The sequence below is a fragment of the Scyliorhinus torazame genome, chromosome 5, assembly GCF_047496885.1.
Source record: "Scyliorhinus torazame isolate Kashiwa2021f chromosome 5, sScyTor2.1, whole genome shotgun sequence".
Lineage (NCBI taxonomy): Eukaryota > Metazoa > Chordata > Chondrichthyes > Carcharhiniformes > Scyliorhinidae > Scyliorhinus > Scyliorhinus torazame.
Genome location: NC_092711.1, coordinates 97188741 through 97212815, shown reverse-complemented (window position 1 = coordinate 97212815; position 24075 = coordinate 97188741). Strand labels below are relative to the sequence as shown.

Here is a 24075-nt window from a genome sequence, read left to right as displayed (position 1 = left end):
ACATTCTCACAAAACTGCTGACCATTCAACTTCTCCATGTTGTGTGATATTGTTCATAGTTCTGTCTCTTGGGCCTGTCGCTCATCTTTAAATGCACCATCATCACCCATCCTAAAACAATATTCAACCCCGCCTTCATTGCAATCTACCACATCAAAACTTCCCGTTCCTCCCCAACTCCTTGTACTCTGTGTCCCCCAAGGATCTATTCTCAGCCGCTCCTATTTCCCATCTACACGCTGCCACTAGGTGACATTTTCCAAAAGCACCGTGTTAGTTTTCACATGTACACTGACAACACCCAGCTCTACCTCACCACCATCCCTCTCCATTCCTCCACGGTTACTAAATTATCAAACTGCTTATCCCACACTCAGTACTGGATGAGCAGAAATTTCCTCCAATTAAAAATTGGGAAGACCAAAGCCATTGTCTTCAGTCACCACCACAAATTCCATTCCCTAACTCCCGAGTCCATCCCTCTCCCTGGGAACTGCCTGAGGCTGAACCGCACTCTGCACAATCTCCGTGTCAGATTTGACCCCAAGATGAGTTTCTGACCACATATCCACACCATCACTAATACCAGATATTTCAATCTCCATAATGTCATCTGTCTCCACTCCCACCCCAACTGCTGCTGAAACCCTCATCCATGCCCCTGTTACCTTTAGACTTGATTCCAATACATTCCTATCTGCCTTTCACATTCATCCCACACGGAAACGTGAGATCATCCAAAACTCTGCTGGACGTGTATTTTCTCACACCAAGTCCTGTTCACCATCACCACTGTGCTCACTGACCTACATTGGCTCTGATTCAGCAATGCCTCCATTATAAAATTTGCATTCATGTTGTCAAATCCCTCCGTGGCCATGAACATCGTCAGCCTTTAACCATGGAAGCAAAAAGCCCCGTTCAATATGGGGAGAAACAGTTCACGTGTTCTGAATGTAGATAATGTTTTAGCCGGTGGTCTGACCTTTCGAACGATATGTAGTCACGCTGGGAGAAGCTTTGGAAATCTGGGGACTGTGAAATAAGATTTAGTCAGACCTCTAGATTCATCGAACTATTCACACTGGGGAGTAACCGTTCATGGTCTCCGTGTGTGGGAACGGATTCACTCAGTTCACCAGCCTCATGGTCAATCTGTGCTGGACTGTTGCCAAGTGCAATGTATCTTTCCTGGGGTCTGGGGTCAGTACGGAACACAGTTCATGCTGCAAGTGCGGAAAAGACAGCAGGAATTTCTCTAATCTGTGGTTTACAAGGACACATTCCAAGTTCCCAGCAGTTATGTTTCTTCAGTAATTTCCTCATTCTCCCTAAACTACCCTGCCTGTTAATTCTGTTATTTCTGATAGTTCCATTATTGTAGCGAAAAACATCATGCATCAGAATTTAATTTGTTCTATTGCTCACTCTGGTTTAAGTTTATGTTGAGGTTAATAACAGACAAACTCTGTCCTCTCCCCGATCTGATTAGAGTTTCCAATGAGAAGATTCTGTGGAATGGAATGTTTTATCAGCGTTTCCACGGTGACCTTTCTGCAGTGAAGGAATGTCTTACCAGCGTTTCCACGGTGACCTGTCTGCAGTGAAGCACCTGCTTGAGTTTCTAACTCAGACTAAACTTCTCTCTCCCATAACACACATTATATCAGACATTGGATGTCAATGTATTTCAGCCATGTTATGTTAATGTCTCCAAAACCCTAAAAGGAGTTTCAGATACACAAACTTTTAAATGTGGGAGGACAAGTTGATAAAGTGTTTCAAAAACACATGGGATCCAAGGTTTTGTAATTCTAATGATGTGGAGATGCCGGCGTTCGACTGGGGTGGGCACAGTAAGACGTTTTGCAACACCAGCTTAAAGTCCAACAGGTTTGTTTCGATGTCACTAGCTTTCGGAGCGCTGCTCCTTCCTCAGGTGAATGAAGAGGTATGTTCCAGAAACATATATATCGACAGATTCAAAGATGCCAGACAAAGCTTGGAATATGAGCATTAGCAGGTGATTAAATCTTTACAGATCCAGAGATGGGGTAACCCCAGGTTAAAGAGGTGTGAATTGTGTCAAGCCAGGACTGTTGGTAGGATTTCGCAGGCCAGATGGTGGGGGATGAATGTAATGCGACATGAATCCCAGGTCCCGGTTGAGGCCGCACTCATGCGTGCGGAACTTGGCTATAAGCTTCTGCTCGGCGATTCTGCGTTGTCGCGCGTCCTGAAGGCCGCCTTGGAGAACGCTTACCCGGAGATCAGAGGCTGAATGCCCTTGACTGCTGAAGTGTTCCCCGGCTGGAAGAGAACATTCCTGCCTGGTGATTGTCGCACGATGTCCGTTCATTCGTTGTCGCAGCGTCAGGAAAGGAGGTCCCGAAGCGTGGTACATTGGCGAGACCATGCAGACAATGGTTAGGTGGGGTTCTGGGGATAGGGTGGAGGAGTGGTCCACTACATTGGCCCATCAAACGCTCCCATGATAGGATACAATGTAAATGTATCAGTGGTTAGCACTGCTGCCTCACGGCACCGAGGTCCCAGGTTCGATCCCAGCTCTGGGTCACTGTCCGTGTGGAGTTTGCATATTCTCCCAGTGTCTGCATGGGTTTCTCCCCCACAATCTAAAGATGTGCAGGATAGGTGAATTGGCCACACTAAATTGCCCCTTCATTGGAAAAGATGAATTGGGTACTTAAATTTTTTTTTTAAAAAATCAATTCTACTAGTTACATCCTCAAAATTAAATTTTCCCTTCATAAATCCATGCTGACTCATAGAATTTACAGTCCAGAAGGAGGCGATTCGGCCCATTGAGTCTGCACCGGCTCTTGGAAAGAGCATCCTACCCAAGCCCACACCTCCACTCTATCCCCATCACCCAGTAACCCCACCCAACACGAAGGGCAATTTTGGGCACGGAGGACAATTTAGCATGGCCAATCCACCTAACCCGTACATCTTTGGACTGTGGGAGGAAACCGGAGCACCCGGAGGAAACCCACACACACACGGGGAGAATGTGCAGACTCCGCACAGACAGTGACCCAAGCCGGGAATCGAACCTGGAACCCTGGAGCTGTGAAGCAATTGTGCTAGCCACAATGCTACCGTGCTGCCCTCGGACTCTGTCCGATCCTGCCACTGTTTTCTAAGAGCTCAGCTATAAAACCTTGATCATGGATTCAAGAAATTTCCCCACTTCCTGCATCAGGCTTACTGGTCTATAATTCCCCGTTTCCTCTCTACCTCCCGTTTTTAAATAGTAGAATTACATAAACCACCCTCTGATCTGCAGGAACTGTTCCAAAATCTATAGAATCCTGGAAGATGACCAGCAATGCATCCACTATTTCTAGAGCCACTTGTTTAAGTACTTTGGGAGGCAGATTATCAGGCCCTGGGGATTTATCAGCCTTCAATCCATCTATTTCCCCAACACCATTTCTCTACTAATATTGATCTCCTTCAGTTCCTCCCTCTCAGTTCTCACAATTAATTTTGGCTAATCCAGCTTTTTATAAGACATGAGCTTGTTCCCTAATTTCTTGATTACATACCTGAGAAGACACACTGAAACTGGTAAAATTAGCTAATTATATTTACTTGAATAAGCACGCCACACAATGATATTTCTTATCCTTAGCAGAGCTGCTAATTCTAAAATACTAGGAAATAACTGGGGGCCGGTTGAGCTCAGTTGGCTAGACAGTTGGTTTGTGATGCGGAATAAAGTCAACAGCACGGGTTCAATTCCTGAACTGGCTGAGGTTATTCATGAAGGCCCTGACTTCGCAATCTGACCCCTCGCCTGAGGTGTGGTGATCCTCAGGTTAAATCACCACCAGTCAGCTCTCCCCCTCAAAGAGGAAAGCAGCCTCTGGTCATCTGGGGCTCTGGCGACTTTAATTTACTAACAAATAAGGCTAAGTACAAATCATTAAAGTGACAGATCGCGCTTGGATTTGAAGATTCTCCAGCTCTCCCTTCGCCTGTATCCATCTTGTGGATCGTTCTAATTCAGTATTATTTCTTCCAAGCCTCCAATTGTCCAAACTCAATTCCCTTTTACTCCTGCTGACCATAACCAGTGTTTTCCATTCTGTCCTGATTGGAGTACGAGTCAATGCCTTGATGATTTAAAAATGTTTTCTCTGGTGGTGAGCTGCCGTCTTCATCTGCTGCAGTCCCTTAGGTGTGGGTATGCCCACTGTGCTGTTATGGAGGGAGTTCCAGGATTTTGACCCAGTGACAGTAATATATATTTTCAAATATATATATTTCCAAAAAGGAATGGTTAGTGATTTGGAGGGGAACTTCCAGGTGGTGGCGTTCCCAGGTATCTGCTGCCATTCTGCTTCTAGATGGCAGTGATCCTGAGTTTGGAAGCTGCTGCCTAAGGAGCCTTGGTGAGTTACTGCAGTGCATCTTGGAGACGGTACACACAGCTGCCATTTTTCATACGTGGTGAAGGGAGTGAATGTTTGTGGATAGGTTGCCAATCAAGTGGGTTACTTTGTCCTTCGAGTGTTGTTGGATCTGCACCCATCCAGACAAGTGGGGAGTATTCCATTACATTCCTGATGTGTCTTGCAGATGGTGCACAGGCTTTAGGGAGTCAGGAGGTGAGTTACTCACCGCAGGATTCTCGCCTTTGGTCTGCTCTTGTAGCCACCATTTATGGCTAGTCCAGTTTGGTTTCTGGTCAATGGTAACCCCTAGGATGTTGACAGCGAGGGATTCAATGATGGTAATGCTATTTAATGTCAAGGGGCAATGGTTAGATCCTTTCTTGTTGGAGATGATCATAGTTTGGCATTTGTGTGACACAAATGCAACTTACCACTTGTCTGTATAAACCTAGATATTATCTCGCTGCATTTGGCCATGGACGCTTCAGTAACTGAGGAGTCGCAATTGTGCAGTCATCAGCGAGCATCCCCACTTCTGACCTTATCATGGGAGTACGGTCATTGACGAAGCATCAGCTGAAACTAGTTTGGCCTCAGACACTATTTGAGCATGTCTGGGATTCATTCTTCAGTGAATTTCACAAAGCATTTCTGAATTAGTCATTTTACATGTGACAAATCACATCTGCACACTCACACCGATATCCTCACATGAGGCTACAAGGGCTCCATTCAATGCAGACAATTCATAGACTTTCAGGTGATCTCATATTAAAACATAGAATTATTTAAGTCTCATTGCAATCAACCAATCCACCAGTGTTTGTAAATAGTTCACTCAATTGTTTTAGTTTGAACAAGACTTAACGATTAGGAAGGACAGGAATTTCAGATGGTAAATTGAAATAAATTGATTTAAAATAAAGATACACAGCAATACAGAAGGAAAAGAGTAAACTGATCGATACAGAAGGAAAAGGGTAAACTGATCGACACAGAAGGAAAAGGGTAAACTGATCGACACAGAAGGAAAAGGGCAAACTGATCGACACAGAAGGAAAAGGATAAACTGATCGATACAGAAGGAAAAGGGTAAACTGATCGACACAGAAGGAAAAGGGTAAACTGATCGACACAGAAGGAAAAGAATAAACTGATCGATACAGAAGGAAAAGGGTAAACTGATCGATACAGAAGGAAAAGGGTAAACTGATCGATACAGAAGGAAAAGGGTAAACTGATCGACACAGAAGGAAAAGGGTAAACTGATCGACACAGAAGGAAAAGGGTAAACTGATCGATACAGAAGGAAAAGGGTAAACTGATCGATACAGAAGGAAAAGGGTAAACTGATCGATACAGAAGGAAAAGGGTAAACTGATCGATACAGAAGGAAAAGGGTAAACTGATCGATACAGAAGGAAAAGGGTAAACTGATCGACACAGAAGGAAAAGGGGAAACTGATCGATACAGAAGGAAAAGGGTAAACTGATCGAGACAGAAGGACAAGGGTAAACTGATCGACACAGAAGGAAAAGAATAAACTGATCGATACAGAAGGAAAAGGGTAAACTGATCGATACAGAAGGAAAAGGGTAAACTGATCGATACAGAAGGAAAAGGGTAAACTGATCGATACAGAAGGAAAAGGGTAAACTGATCGACACAGAAGGAAAAGGGTAAACTGATCGACACAGAAGGAAAAGGGTAAACTGATCGATACAAAAGGAAAAGGGGAAACTGATCGACACAGAAGGAAAAGAGTAAACTGATCAACACAGAAGGAAAAGGGTAAACTGATCGATACAGAAGGAAAAGGGTAAACTGATCGACACAGAAGGAAAACGGGAAACTTATTAACACAAAACAGACTTTTACCATTTCTCTTGGTTGATCAGGCTGTAAAAACATAATCCCTCTTGTACCCCTTCTTAGACAACAATTCTGACGGGAATCTTCCTTTGGAGATTCCAGTACTTGGCTGGCAACAGACCTTCTCCTCGGGTTTTAAGTACCTAAGTAGATCCTCCCTCAGTTTGAATAAACTGATTAGAACTCAATGGTTGGTCAATTTCATACCTGAATCGGTTTGATTGGGTTTCAACCATTTGGGTAAATGTCGCAGATCGGGATACAATGGGAATGTTTAATGTATCCCTCCCATCACCAAATAAGGTTACCAAGGGTATGAAGACTCGTTGCTAACCACCATGTCAGATCATACATTCCTTCTCACAGAAGCTGTAATATAGAATTTAAAACAGGCTTACACAGTTTTAGGTACAACCAAGTCTTTTAACACAACCACTAACAGATTATTAAATCATCAATTAAAATCAACTGAGGCACACTACTTAATTAATAATTTGTTTCTGACTAGTGAATAATTAATACACATCATTGATTAATACAATCGATCAATTGCTGAATACAAAATGCCCTTTTCATTTAAATGTTAAGTTTCACAATGGCTTCCTTGATCTTATTAGCTTACTTCAGTAAATATAAAATGTAGCTCACCTGAAAATGTATCATTTCTACTGAAACTTACTGCCCAGTCCCACTTATATGTGTCTGTAAAGATCTTTGCTCATCTCCCCCTGAATGCTTCAATGTCTTAGGCAGTGGCCAGTTTATCAAATGCAATTCTCTTTGAAAGTTCATCCACGAGGATACAACATCTCCGAGAGCCATCAATTTATTAGTCTCATCTACACTTTCCTTTCATTAAAATGTACATCAATACCACATCGATATATTCCACTGAACTACACCCACAGTGAGGTATTCCAATTCCCATTCAGTGGGGTTATTTTTCCTTAACTTTATTCCTGTGCTCAATCACTTCCTCTTATACAATTTTACATATCCCATTAGATATCTCATTCATGAGGCTTAGAGAAACGTTACTATCCAATACTCCTACTATCTTTAAAACAGGAAGCAGACATTCCAATTTGATTCCAGGTATCAACAGTTTATATGTTTTTTATTTTCAAAATTAGTTCAAATTCAATTTGCAGTATTGTGGGGCTGACGGGTTTTCTTAATCTTCAATTTATTTCCCCAAATGAAACTTTCTTTTCCGATTCCCGGGAACCACCCAGACCGTTTGTCATCAGGTTTTGTTCTGAATATTTGATAATCCCCCTCAGCTTCAGGTAAATCTCCCTTTCGAAGTTTGAAATAGGAAAGCTATAATTTTACTTTATCAATTTTGGCAACAATTATGCAGACTCTGGTTTTAAATGGTATTTTTACATCAGAATCAGAAGTCCTGGCAATTGGTTTGGAGGCAAGTTCCATCTCAAGCTCTTTCTCTCAGAAAGTAGCAAATGGCCTGAATGGTTAAGGCCAAAGTCTTTGAAAGGCAAAGCCTTGAGTTCAAATTGTCACCATGTTATGATACTTGATGCCAGTTCTTGAATTCAGAAATAAAAACCTTCTTGATCTCTTGCTGTAGCATCAGCACAAACCCTGGAAACCAGCATCGCCTGTCAAATCCATTTGGCTTTGTCCGAGAGCCCAATGGGTTAATGTTTTCAGGAGAACAACCAAATATGTGAGAACGGAAATAATCTCGAGTTAATGACGAGGTGTTATTGTTCAGTGGTGACATTCCCATCTCTGAGTGAGGATGATGTGGGTTCAACTTCACCTCCAGAAACATGACCATAAAATCCAGCTGGTATTCCGATGCTGTACTGAGGGAATACAGCACTGTACTGAGGGAATACAGCACAGTACTGAGGGAATACAGCACAGTACTGAGGGAATACAGCACTGTACTGAGGGAATACAGCACTGTACTGAGGGAATACAGCACAGTACTGAGGGAATACAGCACTGTACTGAGGGAATACAGCACTGTACTGAGGGAATACAGCACTGTACTGAGGGAATACAGCAATGTACTGAGGGAATACAGCAATGTACTGAGGGAATACAGCAATGTACTGAGGGAATACAGCACTGTACAGAGGGAATACAGCACTGTACTGAGGGAATACAGCACTGTACTGAGGGAATACAGCACTGTACTGAGGGAATACAGCACTGTACTGAGGGAATACAGCACTGTACTGAGGGAATACAGCACTGTACTGAGGGAATACTGCAATGTCTTTCAGAGGAAACCTTCCAATTTCACCCCATCTGCTCTTGCAGCTGGACGTAAAAGTTCTGCTGATGATATTTCAAAGGAGGAAGTTCTCTCGGGTTGACTGCTCAATATAAAGCCCTCGGTGATGAGCACTGAGCAGATAATCTGGTCATAATCATAGTTCGGTTTTGAACTCACTTTCTTGCTTTACAGATGCTGCCTGACCTGCTGAGTATTTCCAGCATCTTATTTGTGTTTGTTGGAGCCTGTTGTGCACAATCTGGCTGCTGCATTTCGTACAGGAAAATCCCAAAGCCTTTTATTCATATATAAGGAGCAAGAGCGTAACGAGAGAAAGGGTTGGCCCATTCAAAGGACAAAGGAGGAAAGTTATGTGTGGAGTCAGAGAAAATGGGTGAGATTCTTAACGAGTGCTTTGCATCGATATTCACCGAGGGGAGGGACATGGCGGATGTTGAGGTTAGGGATAGATGTTTGATTACTCTAGGTCAAGTCGGCATAAGGAGGATGTGTTGGGTATTCCTAGAGGCATTAAAGGTGGACAAGTCCACAGGTCCGGATGGGATATATCCCAGGTTACTGAGGGAAGTGAGAGGGGAAATAACTGGGGCCATAACAGATATCTTTGCAGCATCCTCGAACACAGGTGAGGTACCGGAGGACTGGAGATTTGCTAATGTTGTCCCCTTGTTTAAGAAGGGTAGCAGGGATAATCCAGGTAATTATAGATCGGTGAGCCTGACGTCAGTGGTAGGGAAGCTGTTGGAGGAGATACTGAGGGATAGGATCTATTCCCATTTGGAAGAAAATGGGCTTATCAGTGATAGGCAACATGGTTTTGTGCAGGGAAGGTCATGTCTTACCAACTTAATAGAATTCTTTGAGGAAGTGACAAAGTTGATTGATGAGGGAAGGGCTGTAGATGTCATATACATGGACTTCAGTAAGGCATTTGATAAGGTTCCCCATGGTAGGCTGATGGAGAAAGTGAAGTCTCATGGGGTACTAGCTAGATGGATAAAGAACTGGCTGGGCAACAGGAGACAGAGTAGTAGTGGAAGGGAGTTTCTGAAAATGGAGAACTGTGCTCAGTGGTGTTCCACAGGGATCCGTGCTGGGACCACTGTTGTTTGTGATATACATAAATGATCTGGAGGAAGGTATAGGTGGTCTGATTAGCAAGTTTGCAGATGACACTAAGATTGGTGGAGTAGCAGATAGTGAAGGGGACTGTCAGAGAATACAGCAGAATATAGATAGATTGGAGAGTTGGGCGGAGAAAAGGCAGATGGGAGGTCAATCCGAGCAAATGCGAGGTGATGCATTTTGGAAGATCCAATTCAAGAGCGAACTATACGGTAAATGAAAAAGCCCTGGGGAAAATTGATGTACAGAGAGATCTGGCTATTCAGGTCCATTGTACCTGGAATGTGGCTGCGCAGGTCGATAGAGTGGTCAAGAAGGCACACGGCATGCTTTCCTTCATCGGAAGGGGTATGGAGTACAAAAGTTGGCAGGTCATGTTACAGTACAAGACTTTGGTTCGGGCACATTTGGAATACTGCGTACAGTTCTGATCGCCACATTACCAAAAGGATGTGGATGCTTTGGAGAAGGTGCAGAGGAGGTTCACCAGGATGTTGCTTGGTATGGAGGGCGCTAGCTGTGAAGAGAGGTTGAGTAGATTAGGATTATTTTCATTAGAAAGACGGAGGTTGCGGGGGGACCTCGTTGAGGTCTACAAAATCATGAGAGGTATAGACAGGGTGGATAGCAAGAAGCTTTTTCCCCCCAGAGGGGGGACTCAATTACTAGGGGTCACGAGTTCAAGGTGAGAGGGGAAAGGTTTAAGGGAGATATGCATGGAAAGTTCTTTACGCAGAGGGTGGTGGGTGCCTGGAACGCATTGCCGGCAGAGGTGGTAGAGGTGGCTACGATAGCGTCATTTAAGATGGGCAGTGAGTAGAGGGATACAGATCCTTAGAAAATAGGCGACAGTTTTAGATAGAGGATCTAGATCGGCGCAGGCTTGGAGGGCCGAAGGGCCTGTTCCTGTGCTGTAATTTTTCTTTGTTCTTACATTACGACAGTGACTACACTTCAAAAGAACGTCATTGTCTGTAAAGCACTTTGGGACAGCCTGAAGTTGTGAAAGGCGCTTTATAAATACAAATCTTCCATTAACAAAGGAAAAAAGACCCAACAATGGAATAGTCGGCAAGAGGACATCAATCAGTCTCCTCTTATCTTAGACAAATCAAAGACAATTCAGGTCCATTCTATTAATTCCATTAACTGGGCTGGAGTTTAACATCAAAGGAAATAAATCTGAACTGTCAGAATAACATGGTTCATTCCTGGGTGTAGAAATCCAATCCCTGTAATCACATGTGAACTCTCTGGTGTCTGAGACAACCGGATGTCCGAGTGAATCCTCTGCCACACACGGGGCAGGTGAACGGCTTCTCCCCGGAATGGATTCGCTGGTGAATCGTCAAATCTCTTCTGCTTTTAAAGCTCTTTTCACAGTCAGAACATTGAAATGGTCTCTCATCAGTGTGAACAAGTTTATGTGACCGAAGCTGCGATTTCAAAGCAAATCCCTTCCCACATTCAGCGCAGGTAAAGGGTTTCTCCCCTGTGTGAATTCGCTGGTGATCCCGAAGACTAATTGCACGACTGAAACTCTTCTCACACTCCATGCAGGTGAATGCTTTCTCGTCAGTGTGAACACGCTGGTGTTCAAGAAGGGTCGCCGATTTAATAAATCCCTTCCCACACACTGAGCAGACGAACGGCCTCTCACCAGTGTGGACACGTTTGTGTAGAGTGAGGTGGGAAGAACAAGTGAATCTCTGCCCGCATTCAGAGCAGTGGAATGGTCTCTCTCCAGTGTGAACCCGTAGATGCTCAGTGAGGTTGGATAAAGACCGGAAGCTCTTCCCACAATGAGAGCAATCGTAGGGTTTCTCTCCGGTGTGAATTCGCTGGTGTGTCATTAGGCAGAATGACTGCGTGAATTCCTTTCCACAGGTGGAGCAGGTGAATAACTTCTCTCCAGTGTGACTGCGTTTATGAATTTCCAGCTGTGATGGGGATCTGAAACGCTTCCCACAGTCTACACATTTCCACTGTTTCACCATGGTGCCACTAGATTGGGTAATCAGTTAAAGCCTTGTGGACACAGAGAATAATTGTACAGTGTCTCCTCACTGTGAATGATGTGATGTTTTTTTCAGGCTGTGTAATAGTTGAAGCTCTCTCCACTGTCAGTTCACTGGAACTCTCTCACTCGGGTGTGTGTTGTGTGGGTCTCGGTGCTTTTCCAGTCACACTGATGTTTCAGATCCTTTCCCACATTCAAAGGCTAACTCATGATGAATGTGTCAAATCCTCTCCTTCCAATCCCCTGTAAAAGGAGTTGACTGTGTCAGTATCACTGTCTGCCCAGGATAGAAATTCAGAACAAATAATTCTAATTTCCCCAAATATGTTGCCCAATGAAAGTAAAAGAAGGCAAAATCACAACAAAAACATGGAAAACTTTTTCACTAAACCAGAATGTTGTTTTCCGTGTCTCAGAAGCACTCTGCACCCTGAGGTACCAACAGCTGTGGAAGGTATCAAGTGTACTGGTGGACACCTCATGTTTCCGTTCCAGGGCTACCTAAACATGGAAAAGACCACGGAAGAGAGGCCAGCAGTCAGAGGAAGCCCTACATTCTCCCCCATAGAGCTCACCCATCTGGATTTACAAATTGCTGTTTTCAACAGATCCAGGAGCAGACCCTCTGCTCCGACTAGCACAGTCCCCTCTGAGCAGCAAAGCTAGGAATGTGGAGTTAACGTATCACAAAGCATTTAGGAGCAGCCTCTTCCGGTAACGATACTGGGGCTGTAACCTCCACATTAGCATCTCCACCGTGCAGGCCATTCGGCCCATCGAGTCTGCCCCGACCCTCTGAAAGAGCTCCTTCTCTCGGCCCACTCCCCCACCCTATCTGCACAACCCCACCAAACCTGCACATCTTTGGACTGTGGGAAGAAACCCAAGCAGACACGGGAGAAAGTGAAAACTTCACAAAGACAGCCATCCAAGCTCGGATTCGAACATGTGAGACAGCAGTGCTAACCACTGTGCTTACCGTGCTGCCAATTATCGATTTAAGCTCTTAAAAACCTGTCGCCATTAGGACTCGCCCGGGCATTAGGACCCAGTTGGAAAAGAGACCCCTGAAAGTCCTGCTCATTCTCTTACGTCACCCTGACGCCAGCGCATGCGCTCTTCTCCTCGCTGAACCAAGATGGCGGCCGTTCACCCGGACCTGATTAGAGGCACCGGACCCGAAGCCACAAACTCGGTACCGCAGGGTCTTATTTCGGCCTGCGGCATTCACTCGGGATTGAGAAACTCTCCCCGTCCAGAGCTGGCTCCATCGATCCCACTGGGGTTCCATATCTTTACCAGTTTACTGCAGCCCATCTGCGCCAGTTTCCCGGTTCCTTCCGACTTGGAACAATAGGATCACCCAGAATGCCTCGCGGCTGGCTGGCCCTGGAGCATGCGCACTCAGCGATTGGGCAATGAGCAAATTGGATAGAGCGGTTACTGGGCCGCGGAGGATTGTGGGGACTGTGGCTACCATTCATCAGCTGTTTTATTGGAGGCTGACAGCAGATCAGACCTGAACCTATAATATTGCTGTTTTATTTTAGGGCCCAATCAACTAAATAGAAGAACTAAATTAATTTAGGGATAAATTAAAGGGGGCCGTTCCTACAAAGAACAAACGGAGCATAGCCCAAAAAGAACAAAGAGGAACAGAAACTTAAAACATCAAATCAAAACGTGAAAACTGACTGGGGTCGATAAAGCAGTCCAAGCCCTTTGGTGTCCACTGAGCACAGAAGGCCTCGTTTCTGTTCATTTCTCTCCAAAGATGCAGTCTAATCTGATTAGTATGTCCAACATTTGCTCTTTATATTTTGATATTCCAACATCTGCAGTGTTTCTGCTTTTTAAAATTTCATTCATTTGATGTTGGCGTCGTTGGCTAGGCCAGTATTTATTGCCCATCCATAATTGACCTTGAGCAGGTGGTGGCGAGCTGCCTTGGTGAACTGCTGCAGTTCATATGGTGTAGGTACAGCCGTAGTGCTATTAGGGAGAGAGTTCCAGGATTTTGACTCAGCGACAGTGAAGGAACAGCGATATATTTCCAATTTAGGATGGTGAGTGGCTTGGAGAGGAATTTCCAGGAGAGGGGATTTTGTTGGGTCTGTTGCCGTTATCCTTTGTGGATGTGGGTTTGGAAAGTGCTGCATAAGAAGCCTTGGTGAATTTCTGCAATGCATCTTGTAGATGGTACACACTGCTGCCATTGTGCTGGAGGGAGTAGATGTTTGTGGATTAGGTGCCAAGCAAATGGACTGCTTTGTTCTGGATAGTGTCAAGCTTCTTGAGTGTTGTTGGAGCTGTACTCACACAGGCAAGTGGAGAGTATTCCATTACACTCCTGACTCGTGTCTTGTAGATGTTGGACAGTTACTTGCCACATAATTCGTAGCTTCTAACCTGCTTTTGTAGCTATGCTATTTATATGGCTAGTCCAATTCAGGTTCTGGTCAATGGCAGCCCCAAGATGTTGATCGTGTTTTATTTTGTTTTGTTACAGATGTTGCTCTGAGAACTGAGTCTAAAAACACAGACCGATTAAAGGCTGTGTTTAAAGTCAGCAAATCTATTTCTGTTGAGACTTTTTATGTCTACAGTATTTTGAAAATTTATTATTGGGAAATGGGCATCGCTAGCATAACCAGCAACTCACCAAGCCTCTTCTGAAAGCACCTTCCAAACCCCCTAACTTACAAGAATATGGACAGCAGGAGCACGGGAACATTACAACCGGCAATTACCCTTCCAAGCCACACACCATTCTGACTTGGGGGTATTTTGTTGTGCCTTCACTGTCTCTGGGCTGAATTCCTTTCCTAGCAGCACTATAGGTACACCAACAATACTTAGATTGCAGCGATTAATGAAGGAAGCTCACCCCCAACTTTGGAAGGACAATTAGGGATGGACAACAAATGATCACATCCCATGAAAGAATTGAAACAATCGACTGACAATCAGCAGTTTCCCTTGATGGTGATGTTTAGTCAATTGCTGCAATCGGAGTGGTGAAGGTGCTCTCACAATGGTATGAGCTAACGAGTTACAGGATTATCACCCGGCAACAATGAATTCATGCCGATGTAAGTCCAAGTCAGGTTGGTTTCTGTTTTCTTCTGGTTCACCGTCTCCCAGATTAAACTCCGAGCTTTCATCAATCCTATCAATCTGTTGAAGACTTTGGCTGGTTGGTGAAATTCACCTGATGTTGGTGTCAGTTGCCTTTCGGAGGATTTCCCAGTTTTCTGAAATTCCATTGTGGTTCTGGTGTTAATGTCATGATCGGAGTTTCAATTCCAGTGCTGATGAGGGAGGACCTGTGCTGACAGAACTACAGAATCGTTACAGTTCAAGGGGAGCCCATTCGACTCATCGAGTCTGTGCTGACTCTCTGAAAGAACATTCTACCTAGCCCCACTCCCTTGCCTTATCCCCGTAACCTTGCATATTCTTTCTTTTCAGATAGAAATTCAATTCACTTTGAATACTTTGATCAAACTTGCCATGTTACAATCTTTTATTTATCTTCAAAATAAGAATTGGAGGTGTCCAAAAAATACAACTTTATTGCTAATTATTCACCTTGATTCTCTTAAATAAAAATAAATCAAAACTCAGATCAAATAATACAGCAAAACATAAAGAGAGTTTAACGAAAACATTCAAAAATCAATAGATGGTTCAGAATTTATTAAGAGCATAGCTTCAGAACAAAAACTTTAATCATGAATCCTTATTTTTAAAGAAATTCTTATCAATGGTCGAACCCCTTATTTACACTCATTGGTTCTAATTCTCAGCTGAGTGAGGCTCTCTGATTTATTCAAACAACTATCTGTCACAGAACATGATTTGTTATCCGGGCATTGGTCAGTACTTAAGATTCATTAATGTCTATCAACTTAATTAAATGTCTATATGTGCCCGTCACGTGTACCAATTCTACAAAGATAAGGTGTTCTGCATTAACCTTGCTTGTTTCTAAGACTCTTGTACATTCTTCTCCTGTTGCTAAGACTACAATACTTTCTTATTACTAAATGTATTGTGGAACAATGGTCTCTACGTTACAAAGGCTTTTATGCACATTTTCTTGAAAGAATGTGAGCTTTGTACAGCAATTCTCATATTTTTATCTGAACCCATGTTTCAGGGCGGCATGGTAGCACAGTGGTTAGCAATGTTGCTTCACTGCGGCAGTAACCAGGTGCAATTCCCGGCTTGGGTCACTGTCTGTGCGAAGTCTGCATGTTCGCCCCATGTCTAAGTGGGTTTCCTCTGGGTGCTCCGGTTTCCTCCCACAAGTCCCAAAAGGCGTGCTGTTAGTTGAATTGGACATTCTGAATTCTCCCTCCGTGTACCCGAACAGGCACCGGAGTGTGGCGACTCGGGATTTGGCTTTTTGGACATTCCATTTTCTGTCTAAGTACTGAATTAAAAAATTATACTGCATCAATTCTTAAAGGTTCCAACTAAATAAATCAGTGAATCAATAAATCTGTAATCTATCATTTCTCCCCTTTTGATTATTCAAAATAAAAATCGAATAGACCAATTACAATAGTACAAAGTAAAGCAAAGAAACAAGTGCCATAAAAATGAACACATTTGCAGTATTTGATGAGAAATTAATAGTAAGCACCCTTCATTTCTGACTCAGCGTTTTTGACATTCTTTTACAGATACATTTGATTATCACAAATACAAGATATATCGCAAAAAAACCTACAAAGAACATAACCAGGCTTTGTACCCCTGAAACTCCTAAGAATCCCAACCACTCCACATCCCAACTCGAAGAGTGCTGGACTCGGGTTTTTTGAGATTTTCAACCTCACTTTTAATGTATTTTGCCAAATTAATGATCTCTTTGAAGTGATCTGGAATGTAAGTACAACATTCCGATCCGATCAGGGCACATGTCCACCTTTCTTGGTGAGAATATAATCCAGAGCTATACGAATTTGCAAGGCCACAGGTCGGATAGCTCGCATTTCAGAGGAAATCCTGAACAGGGCTGTTGAGGTGTCATTTGCTACCTTTTCTATGATGACTGCCAGTTTATTAACTTTTTGGCTGTCTTTGCAGCACCATTTTTTAAAAAAACAAAGCGAAAAACTTGTCGTGCAGTAATGGCACGTTTACTTCTTTGATCTGATAGTTTGCATCAGTAATTGTTCCTCCTTGACGTCTCACATCACTGTCTTAAGGCCATATGTTCTTTCTTCCTTGTCAATTTTGAGCGTGATGCTAAGACCGGGTCATGGGATAAGCTTTTGATCTAAAATTGACTATAAAATCATGTTGAGTTGCCATACACAGATTATGTGTTAACTAAACTAAAATAAATGTAATTTCAACTTGTGAGTGATGTATAATATGGTTCCAGTTGTCACAGGGTGAGATCTTACTATTCCACCCCTTATCTCATTATTGTTCTTGGTCACTTCTTTCTTTAGCCCTTGAGTGGGGTAATCTGTGCAGGGAGAAAATTCACTTTGTTTTTCTTTTCTAATCTGATTTTTTTCTTTTCATAACTTGTGATAAATTCCATCTTATTCCACAATCTATTGTAACTTGAATGTGATCTCTGAATAATTGGATTGATACCCCTTTCTCTCGGACACTCTCCATTTGCAAATCATCTCACTCAAATATCATTCAAAATAACATCATGCATGGACTTAAAATATTCTCCAGCTCTCCAAATTGTCTGTATCCACCTTATGGATATTCCTCATCGGGTTTACTTGCTAGCAGCCCCTTACTTGTTCTTATCCAAATAATTTGCCCTGTCACTTCAATTGTGCTCGTTTCGACAGGTAACAGTGTGTTTGATTCTATCCCAATTATTTTAAGTCAGTTTCTCTATGGAATGTGTGTCAGTGCCTTGATCACTTAATGATGGTGTTTCTCTCTGTTGGCCCCATTTACCATTTCCGGCCATGTCAAGTAGTGTGCCTGCATGGGGCCTGCTCTTCAATGCATAATGGCAAGCCTGCCTATTAGTTTCTTCACACGTAACTCATCTGCACACGTACGCAGTGCCCCCAATGTCATAACCACACATTCTTGAACCTTTTGTGATCTTATCAAAAGATCTCAAAGTTGTTGCTTATCTCTCCACGTATGATCCAGATGCCTTGGGTGGTGGCCAGAGTATCAAATTTTTGTTCTCTTAAATAAAAGCATAGACAAGGACACAAGCATTACCAAGAGAAAATTTATCAATGTATTAGCCTCCTCTGAACTTTCCCCTTCATATTAAGGCCAGATTGAAATATTCCATTGAATTGCACCCAATATTCCAATTCCCATTTCCTGGTTTGATTTCCTGTCTCATTCGTCTACCCGCAATTACTTAATCCTACCCCAACCATGAGCCCTGGAGTTATCTAGCAGTCCAATGATATATCTTCATGTTTATAACAGAAATCAACATTTCCATTTGGTTCCAGACAGTAACATTGTGATTGTTTGTTCTTTGTCTTAAATTACCCATTTGTTTTACAGTAACTTGCTCAATTACATTGTCTTTTCACATCACAGAAGTGTTTCAAATTCGAACAACAATGTTGTTGGCTTTCAGATTTGTATTAATGTCCAGTTCATCTCTTCTTTGTCTGAAGTTGTAGGATCTCTTCTTCAAAATAGGCTTTGTCCTTATGTCCATGGACACCAGCTAAACTGGATGTTTTTTTTTACATCATCGTTGTTTTTGTTACCCATCAAATAGATTTCATTTTTAATTTCATCCCGCCTTGTTCACCTATCGCCCATCCTGTTCTTGGCTCTTCATTCACTCTGCCGTATCCCGTCGTCACATTGGCCTCCTCTAATCGTTCTTCCCCAACCCTACTTACTCCCTCAACTCCAATCTGCCTCAATGTTCATATATCCCACTTGGTTGTCCCTCTTGTCCTGAACTACTGTAAGCCGCCCATTTGAGTAATAGACACTCCCCTGGAGCCCTTCTAGCATCTGAGATCATTTTCAATCTTCCCATGTTCAGAATATCCTCTATCCAGCAGCAACTGCTGATTGCCTGTTGGAGTAACAGACTTCAGATCATTTAGAATCTCCATATTGTTGGGTTGGTACGGCAAAGTAATAATTCCCATTATTATGGCCATGTATGTGGAAGGGAGCAAGTAAAATCTGGCAAACCTAATGCTGACGCTGTTGCTCAGACTTGTCTAAGACTGGTGAATGCAACCTCGCGCTTCTCCATCAATTCTGTGTTACAACTTCTCACTGAATGCCCACCCACCCTTTGACTGGATTTTAAATCAGGCCGACTATTGCTGCAAAATTGAAAGTCTTACAAAGGGGGCGGCACGGTGTTTAACACTTCCACCTCACAGTGCCAGAGAGTGGTGGGTCTGTGGAATTCATTGCCACAGAGGGCGGTGGAGGCCGGGACGTTGAGTGTCTTTAAGACAGAAGTTGATAATTCCTCGAGAAATCAAGAATTTAAGGGCTATGGAGAGAGCGGGTAAATGGAGTTGAAATCAGCCATGATTGAATGGTGGAGTGGACTCGATGGGCCGAATGGCCTTACTTCCGCTCCTATGTCTTATGGTCTTATGGACCCGGGCTCCACTCTAGCCGTGGGGAGCTTGCACTTTTTCCCTGTGCCTGTGTAGGTTTCCTCCCACAGCCCAAACACGTGCAGGGTAGGTGTGTTGGTCACGATCCAAGGATGTGTAGGTTAGGTAGGTATATGGGGATAGAGGGGGCCTGGGGAGGGCGCTCCCACAGAGGGTCAGTGCAGACTGATAGGCAAATGGCCTCTTTCCGCACTATTGTGATTCTACGATGCAATGATTCTATCAAATAAATTCGCAAATTCCTGAAGCTGCTGCAAATCTTGTTCCACTTGCAGTTACCTGGAAAGTAAAACACAAAAGATCCATTCTGCTTGGGGCAAAATGGGTTAATTAATCGGAACATATCTGACAATTCAAACTTAAAATTTGTAATTCCCAATTCGTGTAAAAATATAAATACATCTTCAGCTGTTAACAGGCATGGATTAATTCTCTGCTTCTTTGAAAAAAGGGTGGGGTAAAAATTTTCAACTGGACACCATTACGTCACCGCCTCTCTTTGTTTTGACCGAGTAAGAAACATGGGACCCCTTTTCTTTAATATTCTCTATTGTACACACTTTTTATTTCTCTCGATCTCAGAATTTTTTCTGTCATTCTTCTTGCATCAGGAATAATTATTTTTTGAACCCGACAAGAAGTTTTAACACATAATCTATCCAACACAGGATTTGCCATAATCATTTTAGATATCCCAAATTCCAATAAATCATAATAAACTAAAATTATCTCACTCTTACATGTGTGAATTTGTATCTGGATTAATATTCCCACATGTTGATCACAAATATCCTGGAAGCATGCCTCTGGCCAGAAAAAACATGACTCCAGGTTTTGTAAGCTGTTTGCTCAGCGATTGCAATTTTGACAGAAAAACATCAACACTTGAAACAGACACACATGAATATCATTCACACATAAGCAGGTTCCGGTAGCGGCCATGACCTGCTAGGTCGCACGAACGGCAGCTCCCGCCGGGATAGGTTTTTCGGGCCGCTAAAAGGAGCGGCGGCGGTACTTGACGGGAGGGACCGGCGCAGGAACGGACGTGGGAGAGGCTCTCCTCGGCGGTGCATGGAGAGAACCAGGAGCGGAGCCAGCAGACGCGCGAACCCGGGGAAGAAGGTCGAGAAGGACAAAATGGCGGCCGGAGAAGATCGGGAGGTGTGGGCCCAGTGGGCCAGAGAATAGCAGGAGCTCCTTAAAAACTGCTTTATGGAGCTGAAAACTGAGATGCTGGCCTTCATGGAAAGAATTGTGGTGACCCAGAAGGCGCAGGAGAAGGAGATCAAGGAGGTGAAGAGGAAGGTGGCGGAGAACGAGGACGAGATCCTGGGCCTGGCGGTGAAGGTGGAGGCGCACGAAGCGCTCCATAAGAGATGGCAGGAGAGGCTGGATGACCTTGAGTGTAGGTCTCGGAGCCATAATCTGCAGATCCTGGGCCTTCCCGAAGGAGTGGAGGGGGCGGACGCGAGCACGTACATGGCCACAATGTTGGGGACGTTGATGGGCGCGGGGGCCTTCCCGTGGCCCTTGGAGCTGGATGGGGCGCACGGGGCTCTCGCCAGAAAGCCGAGGGTAAACGAGCCACCAAGGACGATGGTGATACGGTTCCAGCGCTTGGCAAACCGGGAGCGAGTCCTGCGGTGGGCGAAGAAAGAGCGGAGCAGTAAGTGGGAGAACGGCGAGATCCGAATTTACCAGGATCTGGGAGCTGAGCTGGCGAGGAGACGTGCAGGTTTCAACCGGGCGAAGGCGGTCCTCCATGGTAAAGGGGTGAAGTTTGGGCTCCTGCACCCGGCGAGACTGTGGGTAACATACCAGGACAGGCACCACTATTTTGATACGCCGGACGAGGCGTGGTCATTGATCAGGCAGGAGAAGCTGGACCTGAACTAAGGGACACTTGTATGAGGGTGAAATGTGCGGGTGGGGAGGGACTGAGGGGAGGACGGCGGGTAAAGCATAAGTTTATGGGCTTGTCTGCCCTAGTTTGGTTGGTGGTTTTGTTGTTTCTTTTCCAGGTGTTTTGTTCTCCAGGTGTTCGGTGCTAGGGGGTGGGAAATGCCCGGGACGGGTTGTCCGGCGCACGGGGAGGTCCCAGAGGGCACTTGCCCCTCTACCGCTGTGGGGACGGGGGGGGGGGGGGGGAGGGGGGGAGGGGGGGCCCAAAGGAGGCAACAAGTTAAAAGTTGGTATATAGAGGTGGGAGCGGCCAGGGTCAACATGGGTGAGATGACTGACGGAAGCACAATGGCGGGGAAACAAGAGCTAAGTGGATGCTTGGGGGGGTGCAGGGGGTTTTGGGGGGGTGCAGGGGGTTTTGGGGGTGGGGGGTGCAGGGGGTTTTGGGGGTGGGGGGGTGCAGGGGGTTTTGGGGGTGGAGGGGGGGGGGAAGGGGTGCTGCTTTGCTGACTGAAGGGGAGCCAGGTGAGGTGTATGGATGGAGAGTCAGGCGGGGTGGCCGCCGGGTGGAGAGCTGGAGGAGGGAGGCGGGGGCACGCGGTTGGCCGAAAAAGGGAGATGGCTAGTCGGCGGGATCCCCCCCCCCCCCAACCAGGCTGATCACGTGGAACGTGAGGGGCCTGAATGGGCCGGTCAAGCGGTCCCGCGTGTTCTCGCATTTGATGGGGTTGAAGGCGGACGTGGCCATGTTGCAAGAGACCCACTTAAAGCTCGCTGACTAGACGAGGCTGAGGAAAGGATGGGTGGGACAGGTGTTTCACTCGGGGTTAGACGCCAAGACCAGAGGAGTGGCCATTTTGGTCAGTAAACGGGTGGCATTTGAGGCGGGGAGCATCGTGGCGGACAAGGGGGGCAGGTATATAATGGTGAGTGGCAAGCTGCAGGGGACCCGGGAGGTGTTAGTGAATGTATATGCCCCGAACTGGGACGATGTGGACTGCGTGTTGGGTAGGATCCTGGACTTGGAGATAAGTCACCTGATAATGGGAAGGGACTTTAATACGGTCTTGGATCCGAGCTTGGATCGTTCCAAGTCCAGGTCGGGAAAGAGGCCGGCGGCGGTCAGGGCCTTGTAAGAGTTCATGGGCCAGATTGGGGGGGGGGGGGGGGGGGGGACACACCCCTGGAGGTTTACGCGGCCAAGGACGAAGGAGTTTTCCTTTTTCTCCCATGTCCATGAAGTCTATTCATGAAAAGGCTTCTTTGTGTTGAGTAGGGCGCTGATCCTGAGGGTGGAGGGGGTAGAATACTCGGCCATTGCGGTCTCGGACCCACACTGGGTGGACCTGCGACTGGGGGCAGAACGGGGTCAGCGCCCTCTCTGGCGACTGGATGTGGGGCTGCTGGCGGACGAAGAGGTGTGCGGGTGGATGAGGAGTATTGAGAATTAGGTGGGAGCGAATGACACAGGAGAGGTGACGGTGACAGTAGTTTGGGAGGCTCTGAAGGCGGTCGTTAAGGGAGAGTTAATCTCCATTAGGTCCCATAGAGAGGAGAGGGAGAGACTGGTGGGAGAGATACTCAGGGTAGACAGGAGGTACGCGGAGGCCCCAGAAGGGGTGCTGTTGAAAGAGTGCCGGAAATTACAGACGGAGTTTGTCTTGCTGACCACGGGGAAGGTGGAGGCGCAGCTGAGGAAAGCGAAGGGGGCAGTTTATGAGTATGGGGGGAAGGCGAGCAGGATGCTGGCGCACCAGCTTGCAGGAGGGCGGCAGCCAGAGAGATTGGGGAAGTGCGGGATAGGGAAGGCAGCATGGTGCTGAGCCCAGAGAGGGTTAATGAAGTCTTCAGGGAGTTCTACGGGAAGTTATACGAGTCGGAACCCCCCCGGGGAGGGGGAAGGGATGAGGCAGTTCATGGACCGGTTGAGGTTCTCAAGGGTGGAATCCGAGCGGGTGGAGAGACTGGGGGCTCCGATTGAGTTGGAAGAGGTAGTCAGGGGGCTGGCAGGCATGCAGACGGGCAAGGCCCCGGGCCCGGACGGTTTACCTGTGGAATTTTATAAGAAGTTCTCGGAGCTGCTGAGCCTGCTCCTGATGAGAACCTTCAATGAGGCAAAGGAGAAAGGGACCCCTCCCTCCGACAATGCCGCAGGCATTGATCTCGCTCATCCTGAAGAAGGAGAAGGATCCGCTTCAGTGTGGGTCCTACAGGCCGATATCGCTCCTGAACGTAGATGCCAAGCTGTTGGCAAAAATTCTGGCCACCAGAATAGAGGACTGTGTCCCGGGAGTGATTGGGGAGGGCCAGACGGGAGGCTCCTGAATATCTTCATGATGCCCTCGGAGGTGGAGGCGATGGACGCGGAGAAGGCCTTTGACAGGGTGGAGTGGGAGTATCTGTGGGAGGCGCTAGGCAGGTTTGGATTCGGGGAGGGATTTATAGGGTGGGTCAAGCTGCTGTACCAGGCCCCTGTAGCGAGTGTGTCCACAAACCGGCTAAGGTCGGAATATTTCAGGTTGCACCGGGGGATGAGACAGGGGTGACCCCTGTCCCCGTTGCTGTTTGCCCTGGCAATTGAGCCGTTGGCCCTTGCGCTCAGGACTTCGAGGGATCGGAGGGAACACCGGGTCTCCCTCTACGCGGATGACCTGCTGTTGTATATTTCGGACCTGTTAGAGGGGATGGGGGAGGCCATGCGGATCCTGGGGGACTTTGGGAGGTTCTCCGGGTATAAGTTGAACGTGGCAAAGAGTGAGCTGTTCGTGGTCCACGGTAGGGGCCAGGAGGAGAGACCGAGGGAGTTCCCGCTCAGAATAGTGGAGAGGAGCTTTCGA

The 24075-nt window shown here is 45.7% G+C and overlaps 2 protein-coding genes and 1 long non-coding RNA gene across 3 annotated transcripts in view; 1 reads left to right on the top strand and 2 right to left on the bottom strand.

Annotated features, from left to right (window-relative positions):
* Positions 1-24075, bottom strand: part of LOC140419070 (uncharacterized) — a 555344-nt gene that overhangs the window by 432725 nt on the left and 98544 nt on the right. The window lies entirely within an intron of this gene.
* LOC140419083 (uncharacterized) lies at positions 10690-11957 on the bottom strand. The gene has a single exon (XM_072502838.1). The coding sequence runs from the start codon at positions 11689-11691 to the stop codon at positions 10933-10935; it is 759 nt and encodes a 252-aa protein (XP_072358939.1). The 5' UTR covers positions 11692-11957; the 3' UTR covers positions 10690-10932.
* Positions 13068-20066, top strand: LOC140419098 (uncharacterized). The gene is made up of 2 exons (XR_011945533.1): positions 13068-14806; positions 16406-20066. It is a non-coding gene; the product is annotated as an uncharacterized lncRNA (long non-coding RNA).